We start from the raw sequence: 23371 nt of genomic DNA, 5'->3' as shown, positions 1-23371 counted from the left end.
CCGAATCTTAATCGGTAGAATCGACTCCTCTCGAGTACACCTGCCCTGTGCCTTCCTGGCACCCCAAACAGCTCCCCATCCTGACAGACTTGCGTCCTTGGTCACAATCTCCCAGGATGGTCTCAAGAAGGATGTCCTCTGGGACAGTTGTCCCGGACGGATTTACCAAGAGAGGGATTCCCTCGTTTGGTCTTCCAGAGAGATCTGTTGGGATAGATTTGAGTGATCGCCATTCCAATGTCTCATCATGCACAACTGAAGAGGTCCGAGATGGAACCTGGCGTATGGAATGACATCTATGCTGGATACCATGAGCCCAATCACCTCCATACACCTGGCCACATATGGCCTTGAGGAGGTCTGAAGGGCAAGACATCTGGATGCAATCTTGCAACGTCTCTGATCTGTCAGGAATATCTTAATGGACATGGAATCTATATGGATGTCGTCCAGATAAGGAGCCACTGCAATACCTCTGGTTCTCGCCACCATGAGCAGCGCTCCCAGAACCTTCATAAAGACTCTTGGGGCAGTCGCCAGACCGAAAGGTAGGGCCACAAACTTGAAGTGTTGGTCTAGAAATGCAAATCTTAGGAACCTAAAATGATCCCTGTGGATTGGAACGTGAAGGTAAGCATTCTTCAAATCTATTGTGGTCATGAACTGTCCACCTTGAACTAGGGGCAGAATCGACCTGATCGTCTCCCTCTTGATAGATGGGACAGACAGAAACTTGTTTAGGCACTTTAGGTCTAGAATCGGGCGAAACGTGCCCTTCTTTGGGACCACGAAAAGGTTTGAATAATACCCCAGACTTCTTTCTGCTAGAGGGACAGGAACTATTACTCCGAGAGAGGAGAGATCCCTCACACACACTCTAGAAAGGCATCTATTTTCTCTGGTCTTGATGATAGGTTTGACAGGAGGAATCTGCCTCTGGGTGGATGAGTTGAATCCTATCCTGTAACCCTGGGCAATGACCTCCAGAACCCAAGGGGGTCCTAAACGTCTCTTATCCAAGCCTCCGCAAAAAGAGATAGTCTGCCCCCTACATGATCCAGAGACGGATCCCACCCCCTTCATGCCGATTTGGTCTCGTCAGGCTTCTTGCTCTGCTTGGTTTTGTTCCAAGATTGAGCTGGTTTCCAAGATCCCTTGGACTGCTTGGTTTTTGCGGCAGGCTGCTGGCATTGGGACTTGTCCGAATGAAAGGTCCGAAAATTAGACCCCATAGGCTTATTCTTCTTATCCTGCGGTAGGAAAGCACCCTTGCCACCAGTGGCCGTGGATATGATGGCGTCTAGGCCTGGACCAAACAGAACCTTCCCCTAAACGGAAGGGATAGTAATCTAGACTTGGAAGTTATGTCAGCAGACCACGACTTTAACCACAGAACCCTACGGGCTAGAATCGAAAAACCTGTCTTGGCATTCAGGCAAATAATCTGCATATTTGCATCACAGATGAACTGGCTACCCTTAAGGCCTTAATTTGATCCTGTATCTCCTCAAAGGGAGTCTCCACCTCGATCATAGCTGACATAGCGTCACACCAGTAGGTAGCAGCCCCAGCCAGCGCAGCAACTGCCGCTGCCGGTTGAAAAACAAACCCTGTGAGCTGAAACATCTTTCTCAACATGGACTTCAATTTTTTATTCATGGGTTTCTTAAACGAAGAGCTATCTTCGAGCGGGATATTTCGCTTAGCAAGCGTGGAGATAGCACCATCCACCTTGGCAATGGCCCCCACAGCTCAAGCTGCAAGTCCGGAACAGGGAAAAGTTTTTTAAAAGAAGTAGAGGGGGAAAAAGATGAACCAAGTTTCTCCCATTCGTTCTTAATAATATTAGCCATCTTAACTGGGACAGGGAAGGTCTGAAGCACCACCCTGTCCTCATAAACCCTATCTAGTTTAGGGATTGAATGTTCCTCCGGTAGTTTTCGGTTCAGGAACCTCTAAAGTAGCAAGCACCTCTTAACGGAAAGCACAAAAGCTCAATCTTAAATTTAAAGTCTGGCTCCTCCGTCGGAGGTCAAGATGTCGCCGATTCTGATCCAGAAAAAGCGCACTCCGAAGAGTCGGAGTCATCTTTAACATCGGATAACCTGTCAGACATCCAACGGAGTAGATGACTCCTGGGACGGATAGCTATGTTTCACCTTTTGCTTGCACTTAGTAGGGCGTGGTAAGGCATTGAAGGCCGCAGAAACCGCTGTTTGCAATCGATCAGCGAAATCTGGCGGCCAAAGGGCCCCTCCCGCGGGAGGATTAGTAGTGCCCTGGTGAGCTGCATGTGCAATCGGAGATTAATGTAGGGAACGCACCTTGCGGGACGTTGAACCCTCAGAGGTGGATGGCTCAGTTGTACTAAATATCTTATTTTAAGATATTGCAATTTTATCAAAGCATGTGGAACAGAGCTGAGCAGGCGGATCAAACGGAACCTCCTCACAATAGACACAGTTATTAGGTCTTGTTAAAGAGGGAGTACCCTCTAACATATCAGAGTCCTCCATAGCTAGCTCCTTTATTACGGACTAGATAGAAATTAAATGGCACTTTTATACGCCAATGGCCGGGGCACTCACCACCTCCTATGACCCGGACCACAGAGAAACCGCTTCGTCTCCTACAACCGCCGGTCAGGAAAGAGAAGGTTAGAGGCCACACCTGCTCACATGGGGTGCCATGTAGCACCGCCCCAGCCTAGAGAAAAACGTGCCAAAAAAGGCGCGCAACGTTCTCTCGCTAAAGAAAACTGACTGTTCACACATTGACAGAGCCTCATCTCACACATGCCGCAGCATTAAACACAAACAATATTATGCATAAACCCCCTCCCTGTTCAATAACCCCCTTAACGCTTGATTCTATACAGATAAAAGGAGACACACTGTGACAATTTCTTCTTGCGTTATATGTATATAAATGAAATTATCTTACCAGAATCTATGCCGTGGAACAGGAACACAGCCTATCAAGTGTGAAAGGGTAGTAGCATCACTCCTGAAATGGACTTGAGAGCAGAAAGCAAGCAGCGAAACTCATCAAAGCTGATTGCTTATGGAACTGTCAATCTGAGTCAGGATGGTTTTGCAGAAAGACTCTCCCTGCATCTCCGGACTCTAACTTTCACCCATGCTCTCACTCAAAGGCTAACAGGACTACTTAAAACTCCAGTCCCATCTCGAAGAGCATTACCCTCCATAAGAGACTACTCTGAATCATCCGACACCTCTCTGCCAACCTCCTGTGATGAAAGGCAAAGAATGACTGGGGGATGAAGGGAGTGGGGGAGGTATTTAAGCCTTTGGCTGGGGTGTCTTTGCCTCCTCATGGTGGCCACATTCTTTTTCCCCCACAAGTAATGAATGAAGCCGTGGACTCTACAAACCGCTTCAAATATTTTGATGCTTAAATACATAATTAGGTTCTATGAAAGGTGGAGCAGTGTGGAAATATTTTGCACTGGTAAATCTGATGTAACCAATAGATGGAACATTAGCTAAGTAAAAACAACCTAACCAATGGGTGTAACACTACTATATACACATTTGAGGTGAAATGGGTGGTATTACTACTGAAAATAAAATGGACATAAGTGCAAAATGAAAACGCTCTAATGTGTTAGTAAATTTTATTGTTGCACTATTGCTTGCATATAACCATGTTTAAACCCTTATTAAACACAGTGTTAAAGCTGGCAATGCATTACTGGGACCTAGCAGAACACATCTGGTGAGCTAATGACAAGGGGCATATGTGCATAACAACCAGTCATCAGCTCCTAGTCGCGCATTACTGATTACTAAACTGATTCTGAACTTCCCTACCAAAGAATATCAATAGAACAAAGTATTTTTAAAACAGAAATAAATTGAAAAGTATCTTAAAACTGCATGCTCTGAATCATCAGTTTAACTTCGACTTTGATGTCCCTTTAAGCTGAATACAAATGTACCCTAAGTTAGAATGCTGCTTTGCCTTGTCGAAGAATAACTAATATAATATTTCAGACATAACAATACAGTTGTGTGCTGTAAGATAACACATACTCCTGTGGTAATGCCAGCATAGACTTGTATACTAGTTTATAATAAATCATAACGTAATTGCGAAGACACTTTTACCTGCCTTTTCAATGCATAGCCCCTTCCCCTACACATCCCCTTCCCCATTCCTGAAATCATCAGTTCACTTATAGGTAATCTGGGATCTATTAGAAAGAGAAAGAAGATGGTCAAAATTCTTGATTCTTGGAAAAAGATCAGGCGTATGACTCATTTATAGAAACAGAATGACAGGGAGGGAGAAAAAAACAAAAACAATCTAGATGTTTTAATAGGCTTGTAAGCTTCAGAGAAATAGAAGCTCTAACTATCAATGACTGAAGAATCGGATAACTAACACCCTACCCTGACACAGGAATAAAATTGGAAACCAATGCCTCCTTCACCAAGCTAGGACCAGAATTATAGTCTTTTAATAAACGTTATGAATATCTCAAGGAAGCAAACTCTTGAGAAACATTTAAATAAGATACTCATGAAATAACCCTTGCTTAATAGTCTCCAGACTCAGGAAATCTGCTTCCCAATGTATACCTGGAACACAGGCTACATAAATCTTCCTGGGATTAACAATGACCACTTCCATGCTTGCTGTTAACATCTCCCCTGATTTTTTTGGGAAGAAAATTCACTATGGAATTGTGGTAAGTCTTTACCAAGAGATTGTTAAGGTAAAATCACTGTGATATGATTTGCTAGAAGCACTGGTATAAAGATACAAAAACTCATATGAGGTGTTTCATGGTGACTCAAAAGAAATACATCTAAATGGATTATAATATAAAGCCCATAACCAGACAACTATGAAGGTCAAGAACTAAACTGATTCACAAGTATTTAGAATTAGGGAACATTCATAGTAATGTTGTTCTAAGTGTAAAACTAGATTAACATTTTTAGAACAATCACAAATTCCATGGCCAGATAAAGGATGGATAAGTACAGGATCTAACATCCTAAATAGCTCAACAAAACTTCGATTTACAAGATTTCTAGAGATCAGATAAAAATGAAATAACTAAATTTATGCTTACCTGATAAATTGATTTCTTCTATGGTAAGACGAGTCCACGGATTCATCCTTTACTTGTGGGATATTATCCTTCCCTACAGGTAGTGGCAAAGAGCACCACAGCAGAGCTGTCTATATAGCTCCTCCCTTAGCTCCACCCCCCAGTCATTCGACCGAAGGTACAGGAAGAAAAAGCAGAAACTACAAGGTGCAGAGGTGACTGAGTTTAAATCAAAAAATACAATCTGTCTTAAAATGACAGGGCGGGCCGCGGACTCATCTTACCATAGAAAAAAATCAATTTATCAGGTAAGCATAAATTTAGTTTTCTTCTATAAAGGTAAGATGAGTCCACGGATTCATCCTTTACTTGTGGGATACAATACCAAAGCTACATACAGGACACGGATGAACGGGAGGGACAAGACAGATGGTTAAACAGAAGGCACCACTGCTTGAAGAACTTTTCTCCCAAAAATAGCCTCCGAAGAAGCAAAGGTATCAAATTTGGAAAAGGTATGAAGCGAAGACCAAGTCGCAGCCTTACAAATCTGTTCAACAGAAGCATCATTTTTAAAAGCCCATGTGGAAGCCAACCGGATGATGCTTTTCAGCCAAAAGGCAAGAGAGGTAGCCTTAGCATTTTGACCTCTACATTTTCCAGAATAGACAACAAAGAAGATGTTTGATGGAAATCTTTGGTCGCTTGCAAGTAAAACTTTAAAGCACGAACCACGTCCAAGTTGTGCAATTCTGGTAATCAAACGAGGAAGGAGAAGAAAAGGTGGAAACACATAAGCCAGATTGAACAACCAGGGTACTGCTAGAGCATCTATCAGTACTGCCTGAGGATCCCTTGACCTGGACCCGTATCGAGGAAGTTTGGCATTCTGACGAGACACCATCAGATCCAATTCTGGTGTGCCCCATTGCTGAATCAATTGTGTAAACACCTCCGGATGGAGTTCCCACACCCCCGGATGAAAAGTCTGACGACTTAGAAAATCCGCTTCCCAGTTCTCCACTCCTGGGATATAGATTGCAGATAGATGGCAAGAGTGAGTCTTTGCACATTTAATTATTTTGGTAACCTCTATCATCGCTAGAGAACTCTTTGTTCCCCCTTGATGATTGATATATGCTACAGTCGTGATATTGTCCGACTGGAATCTTATGAATCTGGCCGACGCCAGCTGAGGCCACGCCTGAAGCGCGTTGAATATCGCTCTCAGTTCTAGAATATTTATCGGGAGGAGAGCCTCCTCCTGAGTCCACAATCCCTGTGCTTTCAGGGAATTCCAGACTGCACCCCAGCCCAATAGGCTGGCGTCCGTCGTCACTATGACCCTTAGAGCTTGCTGCACAAAACTAACTGCGCATCTGAGGCGTGAAAATTGTCCCCACCCATCTCACTCGATGTTTCCTCAGCCTTAAAGAACCGCACCAGAGCGGTTATAACTAGCCATGTGGGTTCTAAGACCCAAAAATTAAGCCATGTTTGCCAAAATAAAGTTGCCCAAAACGTTTATTGCCCACAAAAAACGTTAAAGCACTCCCATCCAAAAAATGTTTGCTCACAAACATTTGCCATTCAGTGTCAACCATATATATAATTGGCCCCATATGCAAGCTAAGTAATGCCCTTCTTTTAGCTCTAGGATTACTGCTTACCCTTACCCTCCTGGGTATAATGTCAGCCTTTCTGAAATACACAGACTCTGCAGAAAAAAATATGACTGAACATACCTCATTGCTGCATAGCATGAAACCGTTCCTCACACTGAAGTTTCTTGTACTCCTCAGCCTCGGTGGGAACAGCAATGGACCTTAGTTACAAATGCTAAGATCATCATCCTCCAGGCAGCAGTCTTCATCCATCTGCTGCCTGAGAGTAAATAGTACAAACCGGTACCATTTAAAATAAACTCTTGCTTGAAGAAATTAAAAACTTATATTTTATCACCTCTTTCACTTTACCCTTCCTAGTACTTAGAGTAGGCAAACAGAATGACTGGGAGGTGGAGCTAAGGGAGGAGCTATATAGACAGCTCTGCTGTGGTGCTCTTTGCCACTTCCTGTAGGGAAGGATAATATCCCACAAGTAAAGGATGAATCCGTGGACTTGTCTTACCTTTATAGAAGAAATTAGGTTTTAACAACTAAATCATCTTAGCCCTGGAAAACCATAAAGTTAACCTAAAAGTATGATGAAAATTGAAAGCCATATTCCCTGTAAAGTGGGAGAATGACTGGGAGATGTTCATACATCTCTGGACTTCACTTGCGAGGCATCCTTGGAAGTTTTGGGTTTACACATCCATGAGAACTAACCAACATTAAATTGTTCCTGAAAAAGGAAGAATTTGCTATATTATGAACCCAACATGGAATGGCTTTTATCCTGAAGGAGAAAACCGTGAAACATTGATATTGATATGAGTAACCATAAACAGATGCTTAAAGAAAATATTCTCTTTGTCCAGGCCTTGAAACATACAAATATGTGATCATGGACAGAAGAGGTCTTCGCAGTCAAACATATAATATCAATAAAAGTAGCACAGAAGAATAATTCAACACAATCTTAAAAAGAAAATTAAAATGATGCAACAAAGTAGCTGACTTTGTCTAACACACACAACCAGACAACACTGCTTTTTCATGCAAATCCTGTAAAGGACTAGAAGTATGTTTGGCACACCTTTAGGAATAGTTTCACTGCACAAGAAGAATAGAACTCATACAAGAGTAGTGCACTCTAAACTCTCAGGATATCAGAGTTGAAAGGAATGTTCCACACCTTGTACTCAGGGTATACTTGCAGCTGTGAAAAGACTTCTTTCTAATTAAAAAACTGGCTGAAATTAAACTACCGGCTATTAGTAAACTAATGTAACAAATCAGAAATCAAATTTAACAAGGCAGATGTAACTGAGAAACGCATAAATGGGGCGACGGGGTAGGTTGAGTCCCAAGAAATTCTGACCAAGATAATCCTGAGTACAGGATGTACTGAGTACAGATATGTTCCCATTTAGCTATAAGTTTAAGGAATGTTTGCCCCTCATTGCATTTACATACAAATTCCAACATTTTTTCTGTGGTAGCCAAAAAAATAAAATCTCCATAATCCCTTTGCTGCAGATACATTTTCATTACCCTATGTTTAAAGGGACAGTCAAGTATAAAAAAAAAAAAAAAAAAAAAAAAAAAAAAACATAATTTATGTAAGAACTTACCTGATAAATTCATTTCTTTCATATTAACAAGAGTCCATGAGCTAGTGACGTATGGGATATACATTCCTACCAGGAGGGGCAAAGTTTCCCAAACCTTAAAATGCCTATAAATACACCCCTCACCACACCCACAAATCAGTTTAACGAATAGCCAAGAAGTGGGGTGATAAGAAAAAGTGCGAAGCATATAAAATAAGGAATTGGAATAATTGTGCTTTATACAAAAAAATCATAACCACCACAAAAAAGGGTGGGCCTCATGGACTCTTGTTAATATGAAAGAAATGAATTTATCAGGTAAGTTCTTACATAAATTATGTTTTCTTTCATGTAATTAACAAGAGTCCATGAGCTAGTGACGTATGGGATAATGACTACCCAAGATGTGGATCTTTCCACACAAGAGTCACTAGAGAGGGAGGGATAAAATAAAGACAGCCAATTCCTGCTGAAAATAATCCACACCCAAAATAAAGTTTAACAAAAAACATAAGCAGAAGATTCAAACTGAAACCGCTGCCTGAAGAACTTTTCTACCAAAAACTGCTTCAGAAGAAGAAAATACATCAAAATGGTAGAATTTAGTAAAAGTATGCAAAGAAGACCAAGTTGCTGCTTTGCAGATCTGGTCAACCGAAGCTTCATTCCTAAACGCCCAGGAAGTAGATACTGACCTAGTAGAATGAGCTGTAATTCTTTGAGGCGGAGTTTTACCCGACTCAACATAGGCAAGATGAATTAAAGATTTCAACCAAGATGCCAAAGAAATGGCAGAAGCTTTCTGGCCTTTCCTAGAACCGGAAAAGATAACAAATAGACTAGAAGTCTTACGGAAAGATTTCGTAGCTTCAACATAATATTTCAAAGCTCTAACAACATCCAAAGAATGCAATGATTTCTCCTTAGAATTCTTAGGATTAGGACATAATGAAGGAACCACAATTTCTCTACTAATGTTGTTGGAATTCACAACTTTAGGTAAAAATTCAAAAGAAGTTCGCAACACCGCCTTATCCTGATGAAAAATCAGAAAAGGAGACTCACATGAAAGAGCAGATAATTCAGAAACTCGTCTAGCAGAAGAGATAGCCAAAAGGAACAAAACTTTCCAAGAAAGTAATTTAATGTCCAATGAATGCATAGGTTCAAACGGAGGAGCTTGAAGAGCTCCCAGAACCAAATTCAAACTCCAAGGAGGAGAAATTGACTTAATGACAGGTTTTATACGAACCAAAGCTTGTACAAAACAATGAATATCAGGAAGAATAGCAATCTTTCTGTGAAAAAGAACAGAAAGAGCAGAGATTTGTCCTTTCAAAGAACTTGCGGACAAACCCTTATCCAAACCATCCTGAAGAAATTGTAAAATTCTCGGTATTCTAAAAGAATGCCAAGAAAAATGATGAGAAAGACACCAAGAAATATAAGTCTTCCAGACTCTATAATATATCTCTCGAGATACAGATTTACGAGCCTGTAACATAGTATTAATCACGGAGTCAGAGAAACCTCTATGACCAAGAATCAAGCGTTCAATCTCCATACCTTTAAATTTAAGGATTTCAGATCCGGATGGAAAAAAGGACCTTGTGACAGAAGGTCTGGTCTTAACGGAAGAGTCCATGGCTGGCAAGATGCCATCCGGACAAGATCCGCATACCAAAACCTGTGAGGCCATGCCGGAGCTATTAGCAGAACAAACGAGCATTCCCTCAGAATCTTGGAGATTACTCTTGGAAGAAGAACTAGAGGCGGAAAGATATAGGCAGGATGATACTTCCAAGGAAGTGATAATGCATCCACTGCCTCCGCCTGAGGATCCCGGGATCTGGACAGATACCTGGGAAGTTTCTTGTTTAGATGAGAGGCCATCAGATCTATCTCTGGGAGCCCCCACAATTGAACAATCTGAAGAAATACCTCTGGGTGAAGAGACCATTCGCCCGGATGCAACGTTTGGCGACTGAGATAATCCGCTTCCCAATTGTCTACACCTGGGATATGAACCGCAGAGATTAGACAGGAGCTGGATTCCGCCCAAACCAAAATTCGAGATACTTCTTTCATAGCCAGAGGACTGTGAGTCCCTCCTTGATGATTGATGTATGCCACAGTTGTGACATTGTCTGTCTGAAAACAAATGAACGATTCTCTCTTCAGAAGAGGCCAAAACTGAAGAGCTCTGAAAATTGCACGGAGTTCCAAAATATTGATCGGTAATCTCACCTCCTGAGATTCCCAAACTCCTTGTGCCGTCAGAGATCCCCACACAGCTCCCCAACCTGTGAGACTTGCATCTGTTGAAATTACAGTCCAGGTCGGAAGAACAAAAGAAGCCCCCTGAATTAAACGATGGTGATCTGTCCACCACGTTAGAGAGTGTCGAACAATCGGTTTTAAAGATATTAATTGAGATATCTTCGTGTAATCCCTGCACCATTGGTTCAGCATACAGAGCTGAAGAGGTCGCATGTGAAAACGAGCAAAGGGGATCGCGTCCGATGCAGCAGTCATAAGACCTAGAATTTCCATGCATAAGGCTACCGAAGGGAATGATTGTGACTGAAGGTTTCGACAAGCTGTAATCAATTTTAGACGTCTCTTGTCTGTTAAAGACAGAGTCATGGACACTGAATCTATCTGGAAACCCAGAAAGGTTACCCTTGTTTGAGGAATCAAAGAACTTTTTAGTAAATTGATCCTCCAACCATGATCTTGAAGAAACAACACAAGTCGATTCGTATGAGACTCTGCTAAATGTAAAGACGGAGCAAGTACCAAGATATCGTCCAAATAAGGAAATACCACAATACCCTGTTCTCTGATTACAGACAGAAGGGCACCGAGAATCTTTGTGAAAATTCTTGGAGCTGTAGCAAGGCCAAACGGTAGAGCCACAAATTGGTAATGCTTGTCTAGAAAAGAGAATCTCAGGAACTGATAATGATCTGGATGAATCGGAATATGCAGATATGCATCCTGTAAATCTATTGTGGACATATAATTCCCTTGCTGAACAAAAGGCAATATAGTCCTTACAGTTACCATCTTGAACGTTGGTATCCTTACATAGCGATTCAATAATTTTAGATCCAGAACTGGTCTGAAGGAATTCTCCTTCTTTGGTACAATGAAGAGATTTGAATAAAACCCCATCCCCTGTTCCGGAACTGGAACTGGCATAATTACTCCAGCCAACTCTAGATCTGAAACACAATTCAGAAATGCTTGAGCTTTCACTGGATTTACTGGGACATGGGAAAGAAAAAATCTCTTTGCAGGAGGTCTCATCTTGAAACCAATTCTGTACCCTTCTGAAACAATGTTCTGAATCCAAAGATTGTGAACAGAATTGATCCAAATTTCTTTGAAAAAACGTAACCTGCCCCCTACCAGCGGAACTGGAATGAGGGCCGTACCTTCATGTGAACTTAGAAGCAGGCTTTGCCTTTCTAGCAGGCTTGGATTTATTCCAGACTGGAGATGGTTTCCAAACTGAAACTGCTCCTGAGGACGAAGGATCAGGCTTTTGTTCTTTGTTGAAACGAAAGGATCGAAAACGATTGTTAGCCCTGTTTTTACCTTTAGACTTTTTATCCTGTGGTAAAAAAGTTCCTTTCCCACCAGTAACAGTTGAAATAATAGAATCCAACTGAGAACCAAATAATTTGTTTCCCTGGAAAGAAATGGAAAGTAGAGTTGATTTAGAAGCCATATCAGCATTCCAAGTCTTAAGCCATAAAGCTCTTCTGGCTAAGATAGCCAGAGACATAAGTCTAACATCAACTCTAATAATATCAAAAATGGCATCACAGATGAAATTATTAGCATGCTGGAGAAGAATAATAATATCATGAGAATCACGATTTGTTACTTGTTGCGCTAGAGTTTCCAACCAAAAAGTTGAAGCTGCAGCAACATCAGCCAATGATATAGCAGGTCTAAGAAGATTACCTGAACATAGATAAGCTTTTCTTAGAAAAGATTCAATTTTTCTATCTAAAGGATCCTTAAACGAGGTACCATCTGATGTAGGAATGGTAGTACGTTTAGCAAGGGTAGAAATAGCCCCATCAACTTTAGGGATTTTGTCCCAAAATTCTAACCTGTCAGGCGGAACAGGATATAATTGCTTAAAACGTTTAGAAGGAGTAAATGAATTACCCAATCTATCCCATTCCTTAGCAATTACTGCAGAAATAGCATTAGGAACAGGAAAGACTTCTGGAATAACCGCAGGAGCTTTAAAAACCTTATCTAAACGTATAGAATTAGTATCAAGAGGACTAGAATCCTCTATTTCTAAAGCAATTAGTACTTCTTTAAGTAAAGAGCGAATAAATTCCATCTTAAATAAATATGAAGATTTATCAGCATCAATCTCTGAGACAGAATCCTCTGAACCAGAAGAGTCCAAAGAATCAGAATGATGGTGTTCATTTAAAAATTCATCTGTAGAAAGAGAAGATTTAAAAGACTTTTTACGTTTACTAGAAGGAGAAATAACAGACAAAGCCTTCTTTATGGATTCAGAAACAAAATCTCTTATGTTATCAGGAACATTCTGCACCTTAGATGTTGAGGGAACTGCAACAGGCAATGGTACATCACTAAAGGAAATATTATCTGCATTAACAAGTTTGTCATGACATTTAATACAAACAACAGCTGGAGGAATAGCTACCAAAAGTTTACAGCAGATACACTTAGCTTTGGTAGATCCAGCAGGCAGAGGTTTTCCTGTAGTATCTTCTGGCTCAGATGCAACGTGAGACATCTTGCAATATGTAAGAGAAAAAACAACATATAAAGCAAAATAGATCAAATTCCTTATAAGACAGTTTCAGGAATGGGAAAAAAAAATGCCAAACATCAAGCTTCTAGCAACCAGAAGCAAATGAAAAATGAGACTGAAATAATGTGGAGACAAAAGCGACGCCCATATTTTTTGGCGCCAAAAAAGACGCCCACATTATTTGGCGCCTAAATGCTTTTTGCGCCAAAAATGACGCAACATCCGGAACGCCGACATTTTTGGCGCAAAATAACGTCAAAAAATGACGCAACTTCCGGCGACACGTATGACGCCGGAAACGGAAATGAATTTTTGCGCCAAAAAAGTCCGCGCCAAAAATGACGCAATAAAATGAAGCATTTTCAGCCCCCGCGAGCCTAACAGCCCACAGGGAAAAAGTCAAATTTTTGAGGTAAGAAAAAATATGATAATTAAAGCATAATCCCAAATATGAAACTGACTGTCTGGAAATAAGGAAAGTTGAACATTCTGAGTCAAGGCAAATAAATGTTTGAATACATATATTTAGAACTTTATAAATAAAGTGCCCAACCATAGCTTAGAGTGTCACAGAAAATAAGACTTACTTACCCCAGGACACTCATCTACATGTTTGTAGAAAGCCAAACCAGTACTGAAACGAGAATCAGTAGAGGAAATGGTAAATATAAGAGTATATCGTCGATCTGAAAAGGGAGGTAAGAGATGAATCTCTACGACCGATAACAGAGAACCTTATGAAATAGACCCCGTAGAAGGAGATCACTGCATTCAATAGGCAATACTCTCCTCACATCCCTCTGACATTCACTGCACGCTGAGAGGAAAACCGGGCTCCAACTTGCTGCGGAGCGCATATCAACGTAGAATCTAGCACAAACTTACTTCACCACCTCCCTTGGAGGCAAAGTTTGTAAAACCGATTGATTTGTGGGTGTGGTGAGGGGTGTATTTATAGGCATTTTAAGGTTTGGGAAACTTTGCCCCTCCTGGTAGGAATGTATATCCCATACGTCACTAGCTCATGGACTCTTGTTAATTACATGAAAGAAATGAATTTATCAGGTAAGTTCTTACATAAATTATGTTTTTTTTTTTTTTTTTTTTTTTTTTTTTATACTTGACTGTCCCTTTAAACATAGGGTAATGAAAATGTATCTGCAGCAAAGGGATTATGGAGATTTTATTTTTTTGGCTACCACAGAAAAAATGTTGGAATTTGTATGTAAATGCAATGAGGGGCAAACATTCCTTAAACTTATAGCTAAATGGGAACATATCTGTACTCAGTACATCCTGTACTCAGGATTATCTTGGTCAGAATTTCTTGGGACTCAACCTACCCCGTCGCCCCATTTATGCGTTTCTCAGTTACATCTGCCTTGTTAAATTTGATTTCTGATTTGTTACATTAGTTTACTAATAGCCGGTAGTTTAATTTCAGCCAGTTTTTTAATTAGAAAGAAGTCTTTTCACAGCTGCAAGTATAATCCCTTTGCTGCAGATACATTTTCATTACCCTATGTTTAAAGGGACAGTCAAGTATAAAAAAAAAAAAAAAAAAAAAAAAAAAAAAACACTTTCATGATTCAAATAGGGCATATAATCTTACTTTTATCACCAATTTTGCATTGTTCTCTTGGTATTCTTAGTTGAAAGCAAGTCTGTCAAAAGAACTGAAATAAGGGGACAGTCTGCAAAGGCTTAGATACAAGGTAATTACAGAGGTAAAACATGTTATTATAACGGTGTTGGTTATGCAAAACTGGCAAATAGGTAATAGAAATATAATTATATCATTATTAAACATTGACATATTTATACCACAAGATGGCAGTACATTTCCACAATCATAGTTAACTATGTCTCTAACTGAGCCCTATTCCCCCCCCCCCAGTTTGTGTTAGAGGGACGAGTGACCCCCTCACATGAAAGGTCAGTCTACCCCCTTGTAAAGGAGGTGACGTTTTCCTCTAACACAAATGGAGAGGGAGATATGGGCTCTATTTATTACCCATTCCTCCGTTTTGCATAACCAACACGGTTATATTAATATACTTTTTACCTCTGTGATTACCTTTTATCTAAGCCTCTGCAGACTGCCCTCTTATTTTAGTTCTTTTGACAGACATGCATTTTAGACAATAAGTGCTAAATCCTAGGTAACTCCGCATGCGTGAGCATAATGTTATCTATAAGGCACACACAAAGTAACGCCCTCTTGCTGTGTAAAACTGTCAAAATGCCCTGAGATATGAGGCGGGCCTTCAAGGGCTTAGAAATTAGCATTTGAGCCTACCTAAATTAGCTTTCAACAAAGAATGCCAAGTAACACAGAAAATTTGATGATAAAAGTAAATTGGAAAGTTGTTTAACGTTGCATGCCCTATCTGAATCATGAAAGTTTAATTTTGACTAGTCTGTTCCTTTAAATTTGAAAGGGGAGACTCTACTTTTTCAAGAGAGGGGAACTCTTGTGCCTTGACAATGAAGGGGATTACCAAAAACCTAAACAAAAGCTAGAGCAACTTAAAGTGAACTTTAAACTGAGGGAGGTGGGCGACAAGTGAACATTCATTTGAAAGGGCAAACTTCCCTCTTTAAAATGAGGGATCACTTATCTCTCTACCACAAACAGAGGGAGATAGGGGCTCCGTTAGAGTCCTCAGGTTAAAATGCACTTTAAGTGCGGCTGCAGGTAATTGCCATTTTTGTCCTGATCACCTGCAACTTGCTCTTCATTCGAAAGAGCAGACTCACCTCTTTCAAATGAGAGGTCAGTTGTGTACTGAAATAGAGGCTTAAAAAGACCTCTTCCCCCAGGCCCCTGGGTCAGCTGTCATAAGTTTGTGCATTAACAGGTAGTTACTAACCCCATGTGCGTCTGTGGTGACGAGGAGTAGACAACAATAAAAAAAAGTAGACTCATTTCCAATATGCAGTTTAGGGAGTCCCCAGGATCTGGATCAGAAGGCATCTGCCCAGGATAACTACACATGGTCATTATCCACCCTGGGGAGTGGATGCCCAGGATGACAACAGGGTTAAACACCAATAACAGCAACCTGCAGAGAGTAAGGTAACATCCCATGGACAAGTGGGAGCTAACCCAGAGTAAACTCATGTGCTACAGAGAATGCACAGAGAGGTACAAACACCTATGAGAACTATTTATAGCATAGTTTGAAACAGGATTGAAACTGGCAGGGAAATAATGCAAGTAATTAAATGAAGGGGGAGTGTCTATATACTTTAAAAAGGCATATAACTGTATATTCATCAATTTTCTTTAGTATAACATCACAAGAGCATAAGAGAAATAGACACACATAGCTTTATATTATCTTACTGTTTGAGGTCCATTCTCTGTGGAGTTTGAAACCATCTTTATTAGTGAATTCCAAGATGGATCAGCAGCATGGGGTCCATTGAAAATAGGTCCTCCACTACCATCTGGCATTGGAGCTACAGGAGGAATCATTGCATTTCCATACACTGAAAAAGGCATGCCCTGCAAAGAAAATATATCTGTTCAGTTTCAAAATCTATGGACTGTAAAATATCAAACCAATATTTATATAATATTTGAATATCAAATATTATACACTTAAATTATATTTTTTGAGGCTTGCCTGATTGTTATAATTTTAACATGGTGAGTGGATGTTTTAACCATACGTTATCTGTATTTAATGAATAATGTGCAAAAAGGCATGCAAGTTTAAAAATGATCTATGCAAGCTCACGTATTTGCGTGAACTAAAATCATAACAAAAGGGGTAATTTTATAATGTAACCTGTAACATTTTGGATGTTCAAATCAGGATGAAGATTGATGCTCAAATTCAGATGGCCAGGGTGTGTTTTAGGCCTAGGGGATGCTTGCAGATGGTATGGGGTAGAGTATGTGCAGTTCAGAAGTGGGACTAGTGAAACCAGGAGATAGGTTAACTTAATGATTGAGAAGTAAGGATATACAGGAATGTCAGGAGTGTCCAACACAATCTGAAACTAGACATCTTCTGAAAGCCTATGTATTTTAGAGACCATTATACAATTAAAATTGACTCCTTTGGGGTTCGTCTTTCCAAGACAAAATAACAATTTACACTGATGTTACATTCTTATAAAAATCACCACGTTTTGCTAAATATGGTTTCCTTAACATCTTTTTCATTGTTTATTGTGACATGCTACTTTTAGTAAGAGGCTATTAAGCACAAGGCAGACACCAATGCTGTTTATACTAGGGCATGGGATAATATTTTGATTTAGCATTTGTTTGCAAAATGAATGCCAAATATGGCCACACGCAGTGGCATTCGGCTATTAAGGGGGAAAGCACAACACACAAAGATCTGAATTTGCACATATATTTCACACTGATATATATATATATAATACATCCATCTGACAAGCACTGTACTCTGATGGGAACCGGGCTTCAATATGCTCTGAAGCGCCTTTCACTGACGAAATCAAGCACATCATGCTTTAACTAACTTCTAAGGAGGCAAAGTTTAAACCTGAGGTATGTGTGAGGGGTATTTATAGGCTTTGAGGTTTGGGAAACTTTGCCCTCTCCTTGTAGGAATGTATATCCCATACGTAACATCTTGTGGACTCTCGCCACCTATATGAAAGTAATTGTTGTATGCCGCTACCTACAGCCATGTTAGGCATTAGTTTTGCAAACAAATGCCAAACCTGAAACATTTTCCATTCCTTGTTTATACATGCAAAAAAATGGTAGCAAGATTATTTCATATTTATAAAAGGTCAGTTAAAAAACATATATAAGGTATTGTCCTCCAGTTCATAAGAGAAAAACATTTATATCTTACCTGATAAATGTTTTCTTTTATGGTGGCGAGAGTCCACAACATGTGACATTCATACCAGGAGGAGACAAAGTTCCCCAAACCCCAAAAAGCCTATAAAACCCCTCCCACCTTAGTTTAACCTATAGCAAAGTTGTGAGGTGTTAAGGAGTAACAAACGGGTGGGGGCTCGCCACAATGAAAGAAAAAATGTATTAGGCAAGATAAAAATTACGTTTTCTTTCATATATGTGGCGAGGGAACAACAATTTCTTGAGGGAATATCAGATAAAGAGACTCACAAGAGAACAGACAATTCAGAAAATCTTCTAGCAGAAAATATGGCCAAAAGAAACAAAACTTCCATGAAATTAGTTTAATACCAAATGTATGCATAGGTTCAAAAGGAGGAGCCTGTAAAACTTTTAATACTAGGTTAAGACTCCAAGGAGGAGAAATAGGCATAATAACAGGTTTATTCTGGATTAAATATGGCAATATAGAGTAGAGTCCAGCACAAAGCACAAGTCCTCAAAGTGGTGAGAATATTTCCTCAGAGTGACTGCCACACTCCAATATCATAGTACAAAAAAGGAAGAGAGGAAATATTTCTCATTTAATCCAAGTCTTTTATTAATACAGGATCAGACAAAAAAAAAGACACAACGTTTCGGGGTCAATACCCCTTAGTCATGTGATAAAACACACCTATGACACACCTGTTTAAATAGGCTAATAAATTAACCCCTTAATGCAAACTGCTTAGTAATTTTATCACAGTAGTGTATAAACACTGACACCTGCTGGTCAGGTGTGAAATGGCATGTAAATTAAAAACAAACCTGTTGATCAAATAAGCCTACCAGGTAAAGCAAGATTTCTACAATTATTCAATGAGTCTAAGAATGTGAGCACAAACAGCAAAAACTTTTCAAATATTTACACATTATGAATCAAATCTGCATACAAAATTATATAGTGAATTACAATAGAGAAATGGACAAATATATATTACAAGGTCCACCATATATACATTTCTCAAATGAGAAAAGAAGATTTGATGAGGGTACCAGTTTCATTTTATAAACACTTAATGGGTGAAAATGTTTCCAAGAGATATATACTAAAGACCTAGAGTGATAACTCAACCTAAAATATATCTCAATAGAAAACAGACCAATTAATCTCTCTATTCATTCCCTTCGGTTCCAGGGTATCTAATTTAAAGATCCAATAGGATTCACGTTGTTTCAATAACTGTGTCCTATTGCCCCCACGTCTAGGAGATTTGACGTGGTCGATAACCTGGAACCGAAGTTGACTGATGTTGTGGCCAGCGGCCAAAAAATGATGTGCCACAGGGGCAGTGGTGACCTTACACCTGATGTTCTGTTATACGGTCACCCACCCGTCTAGTGGACTCCCCTATATAGGCCCACCCACAAGGACATTTGATCATATAGATCACAAAACAGGTGTTGCATGTATAGTAATCTCTATATCTAAATTTATGTCCTGTCAGTGGGTGTGAAAAATAGGGGCTTTTGATGATAGATCCACAGTTGGTACAGCCCAGACAGGGAAAACAGCCAAGACATTTCTTGGTGATGTATCCCTGTTGAGGGGTTCTGCCAGAACCAATGTCCGCCTTCACAAGAGTATCTCTCAAGCTTTTATTCCGCTTATAGGCTGGCATGGGATATTGACAGAACTCCTCAACATTAGGGACACAGTCCTGTAAAATGTCCCAGTGTTTACGTATGATACGTATAATGTCATGACTTTGTCTATACAGGGAGTGCAGAATTATTAGGCAAGTTGTATTTTTGAGGATTAATTTTATTATTGAACAACAACCATGTTCTCAATGAACCCAAAAAACTCATTAATATCAAAGCTGAATAGTTTTGGAAGTAGTTTTTAGTTTGTTTTTAGTTATAGCTATTTTAGGGGGATATCTGTGTGTGCAGGTGACTATTACTGTGCATAATTATTAGGCAACTTAACAAAAAACAAATATATACCCATTTCAATTATTTATTTTTACCAGTGAAACCAATATAACATCTCAACATTCACAAATATACATTTCTGACATTCAAAAACAAAACAAAAACAAATCAGTGACCAATATAGCCACCTTTCTTTGCAAGGACACTCAAAAGCCTGCCATCCATGGATTCTGTCAGTGTTTTGATCTGTTCACCATCAACATTGCGTGCAGCAGCAACCACAGCCTCCCAGACACTGTTCAGAGAGGTGTACTGTTTTCCCTCCTTGTAAATCTCACATTTGATGATGGACCACAGGTTCTCAATGGGGTTCAGATCAGGTGAACAAGGAGGCCATGTCATTAGATTTTCTTCTTTTATACCCTTTCTTGCCAGCCACGCTGTGGAGTACTTGGACGCGTGTGATGGAGCATTGTCCTGCATGAAAATCATGTTTTTCTTGAAGGATGCAGACTTCTTCCTGTACCACTGCTTGAAGAAGGTGTCTTCCAGAAACTGGCAGTAGGACTGGGAGTTGAGCTTGACTCCATCCTCAACCCGAAAAGGCCCCACAAGCTCATCTTTGATGATACCAGCCCAAACCAGTACTCCACCTCCACCTTGCTGGCGTCTGAGTCGGACTGGAGCTCTCTGCCCTTTACCAATCCAGCCACGGGCCCATCCATCTGGCCCATCAAGACTCACTCTCATTTCATCAGTCCATAAAACCTTAGAAAAATCAGTCTTGAGATATTTCTTGGCCCAGTCTTGACGTTTCAGCTTGTGTGTCTTGTTCAGTGGTGGTCATCTTTCAGCCTTTCTTACCTTGGCCATGTCTCTGAGTATTGCACACCTTGTGCTTTTGGGCACTCCAGTGATGTTGCAGCTCTGAAATATGTCCAAACTGGTGGCAAGTGGCATCTTGGCAGCTGCACGCTTGACTTTTCTCAGTTCATGGGCAGTTATTTTGCGCCTTGGTTTTTCCACGCGCTTCTTGCGACCCTGTTGACTATTTTGAATGAAACGCTTGATTGTTCGATGATCACGCTTCAGAAGCTTTGCAATTTTAAGAGTGATGCATCCCTCTGCAAGATATCTCACTATTTTTGACTTTTCTGAGCCTGTCAAGTCCTTCTTTTGACCCATTTTGCCAAAGGAAAGGAAGTTGCCTAATAATTATGCACACCTGATATAGGGTGTTGATGTCATTAGACCACACCCCTTCTCATTACAGAGATGCACATCACCTAATATGCTTAATTGGTAGTAGGCTTTCGAGCCTATACAGCTTGGAGTAAGACAACATGCATAAAGAGGATGATGTGGTCAAAATACTAATTTGCCTAATAATTCTGCACTCAGTGTAGAAACCAGAGACAAACACCATCCTATTGCTCTTATTCTGTACTGACTTTAGTTTAAACAAAATTTCCCTATCTATGGCAGAAACATCATTCATAGTCTCTTCAATCAGTGTGGGTGGGTATCCCCTCTGGATGAACTTATCACCCATCTCTTTAAGTCTAAGTTGTGACCTATCAGCATCATCCACAATCCTCCTAACCCTGAGCATTTGACTGCGTGGGAGAGATTTCACCAGGGGTCGGGGATGTGCACTCTCATAGTGGAGTAGACTGTTCCTGTCAGTGCTTTTTCTGAATAAGTCAGTCTTGAAACCCCTACCATGTTTTGTAATAGTCGCATCTAAAAAATCAATGCTGGATTCACTCCATACCAGTGTGAATTTAATATTATTGGTTGAATGGTTCAAATCCATTACAAAGGACTCCAGAGCTCCAACGTCGCCCAGCCAAATACCAAAAATATTGTCGATGTAGCGCCACCAGGTGGCGCCACATCAGCGAAATTCAGGATGCTCAAATACAAATTTTTCCTCAAACGAGTTCATAAAGATATTGGCATAATTAGGGGCGACGTTGGAGCCCATGGCAGTACCCTGTAGTTGCATAAAAAACTGGTTCTCAAAAAGGAAATAGTTATTATACAGGATAATTTCCAAGAGTTGCAAGATGAAGCAAACCTCAAGAGTGGAATATAACCCACACGACGACAATGCATTACTGACAGCACCGGTGCCACCAGCATGTGTGATTGAAGTATATAGGCTGGTGACATCCAGGCTAAAAATAATTAATTTGTCAGTAGTTAATTCCAGGTTATGCAGTTTTGTAAGGAAGTCATTTGTGTCCTTGATAAAAGTGCTTGACTGCTCCACCAGGGGTCTTAAAATTCTATCCAAATATATTGCTATATTAGAAAAAATAGAATTTGTCCCTGCAACAATGGGACGACCTGGTGGAGCAGTCATGGACTTGTGGACCTTCGGTAATGCATATAGGACAGGGGTGATAGGGTCCTTCACCTGCAAAAATTGGCCAGTTTTCTTATCAATAACTTCAGACCTCAATGCAAAATTAACACACGACTGAATCTCCTGTCGCAATTTAAAGACTGGATTAAGGCTTATAAACAGATTGAACACTCAGTTGGCGATAAAGTTCATCTTTGTAACTAGACTTATTGAGAATAACAGTTGCTCCGCCCTTATCGGCTGGCTTCAAGATGATATCAGTATTCTCCCTAAGTCTAGACAAAGCCTGGTGTTCACTTTTAGAGAAATTATTTTCCCTAAATTGACCCTTCAAGTGCTGTTTACTCCCACGTTGTTGTAATTTCTTTATATCAGAAAGTACTAGCCTTTCAAAGGTTTCAATACCATAGTGCGTATGCTGTGGGTAAAAAGCACTTTTGTTTCTTAAGCCCAAATTACTGATATTAAGAGACAACATAGGAGCAGATGGTGCTGCATCAATACCATTTTTAATTATCCCAGTACCCTGCATCAAATCAGAAGACAACTTAGGTTTCAAATCAGAAAATAACTTAGGTTTCAAATACACATCACCCTGTCCCAATTGAGTCCCATGTGATGAAGCATACCAATGCTTTAAACTGATATTTCTAAAGAACCGATGAATGTCCTTGTAAATTTCAAAGGGGTTGGATTATTCTGGATTAAAGCCTGAACAAAACAACATCAGGAAGGTTAGCTAGCTTCATATGAAATCCTCTATGACTGAGAACTAAGCATTCGATTTCCATGCCATCAAGTTCAGAGACTTTAGATCTGGATGGAAAAAGGGACCTGGAGCCAGAAGGTCTAGCCATAGAGGAAGAGGCCACGGCGGCCAACTGGACAATCGGACCAGGCCGGCATAACAAATCTTGTAGGACACACTTGACTATTAGGATTACTTTTCCAATTTTATCTTGGAAATCACTCTGGAGAGTAGGGTCAGAGGGGAAAATAAATAAGCAGGCTGGAAAGACCAAGGAACTGCTAGAGCATCCAATACCTCTGCCTGAGGTCCCTGGACCTGGCAAGGTACCAGGGAAGTTTCTTGTTCAAACGAAAGGCCAACA

General features: G+C 40.2%; 1 protein-coding gene across 4 annotated transcripts in view; it reads right to left on the bottom strand.

The window, feature by feature from the left end:
* Positions 1–23371, bottom strand: part of ANKRD17 (ankyrin repeat domain 17) — a 584488-nt gene that overhangs the window by 2867 nt on the left and 558250 nt on the right. For all 4 annotated transcript variants that reach the window (XM_053703322.1, XM_053703325.1, XM_053703327.1 and 1 more), the window contains one exon: positions 16466–16627. In XM_053703322.1, coding sequence (XP_053559297.1) covers positions 16466–16627 — 162 coding nt within the window. The remainder of the gene's footprint in view (positions 1–16465; positions 16628–23371) is intronic.

Source organism: Bombina bombina, chromosome 2, assembly GCF_027579735.1.
Source record: "Bombina bombina isolate aBomBom1 chromosome 2, aBomBom1.pri, whole genome shotgun sequence".
NCBI classification, from domain to species: Eukaryota; Metazoa; Chordata; class Amphibia; order Anura; family Bombinatoridae; genus Bombina; species Bombina bombina.
This window is presented reverse-complemented; position numbering and strand designations above follow the sequence as displayed.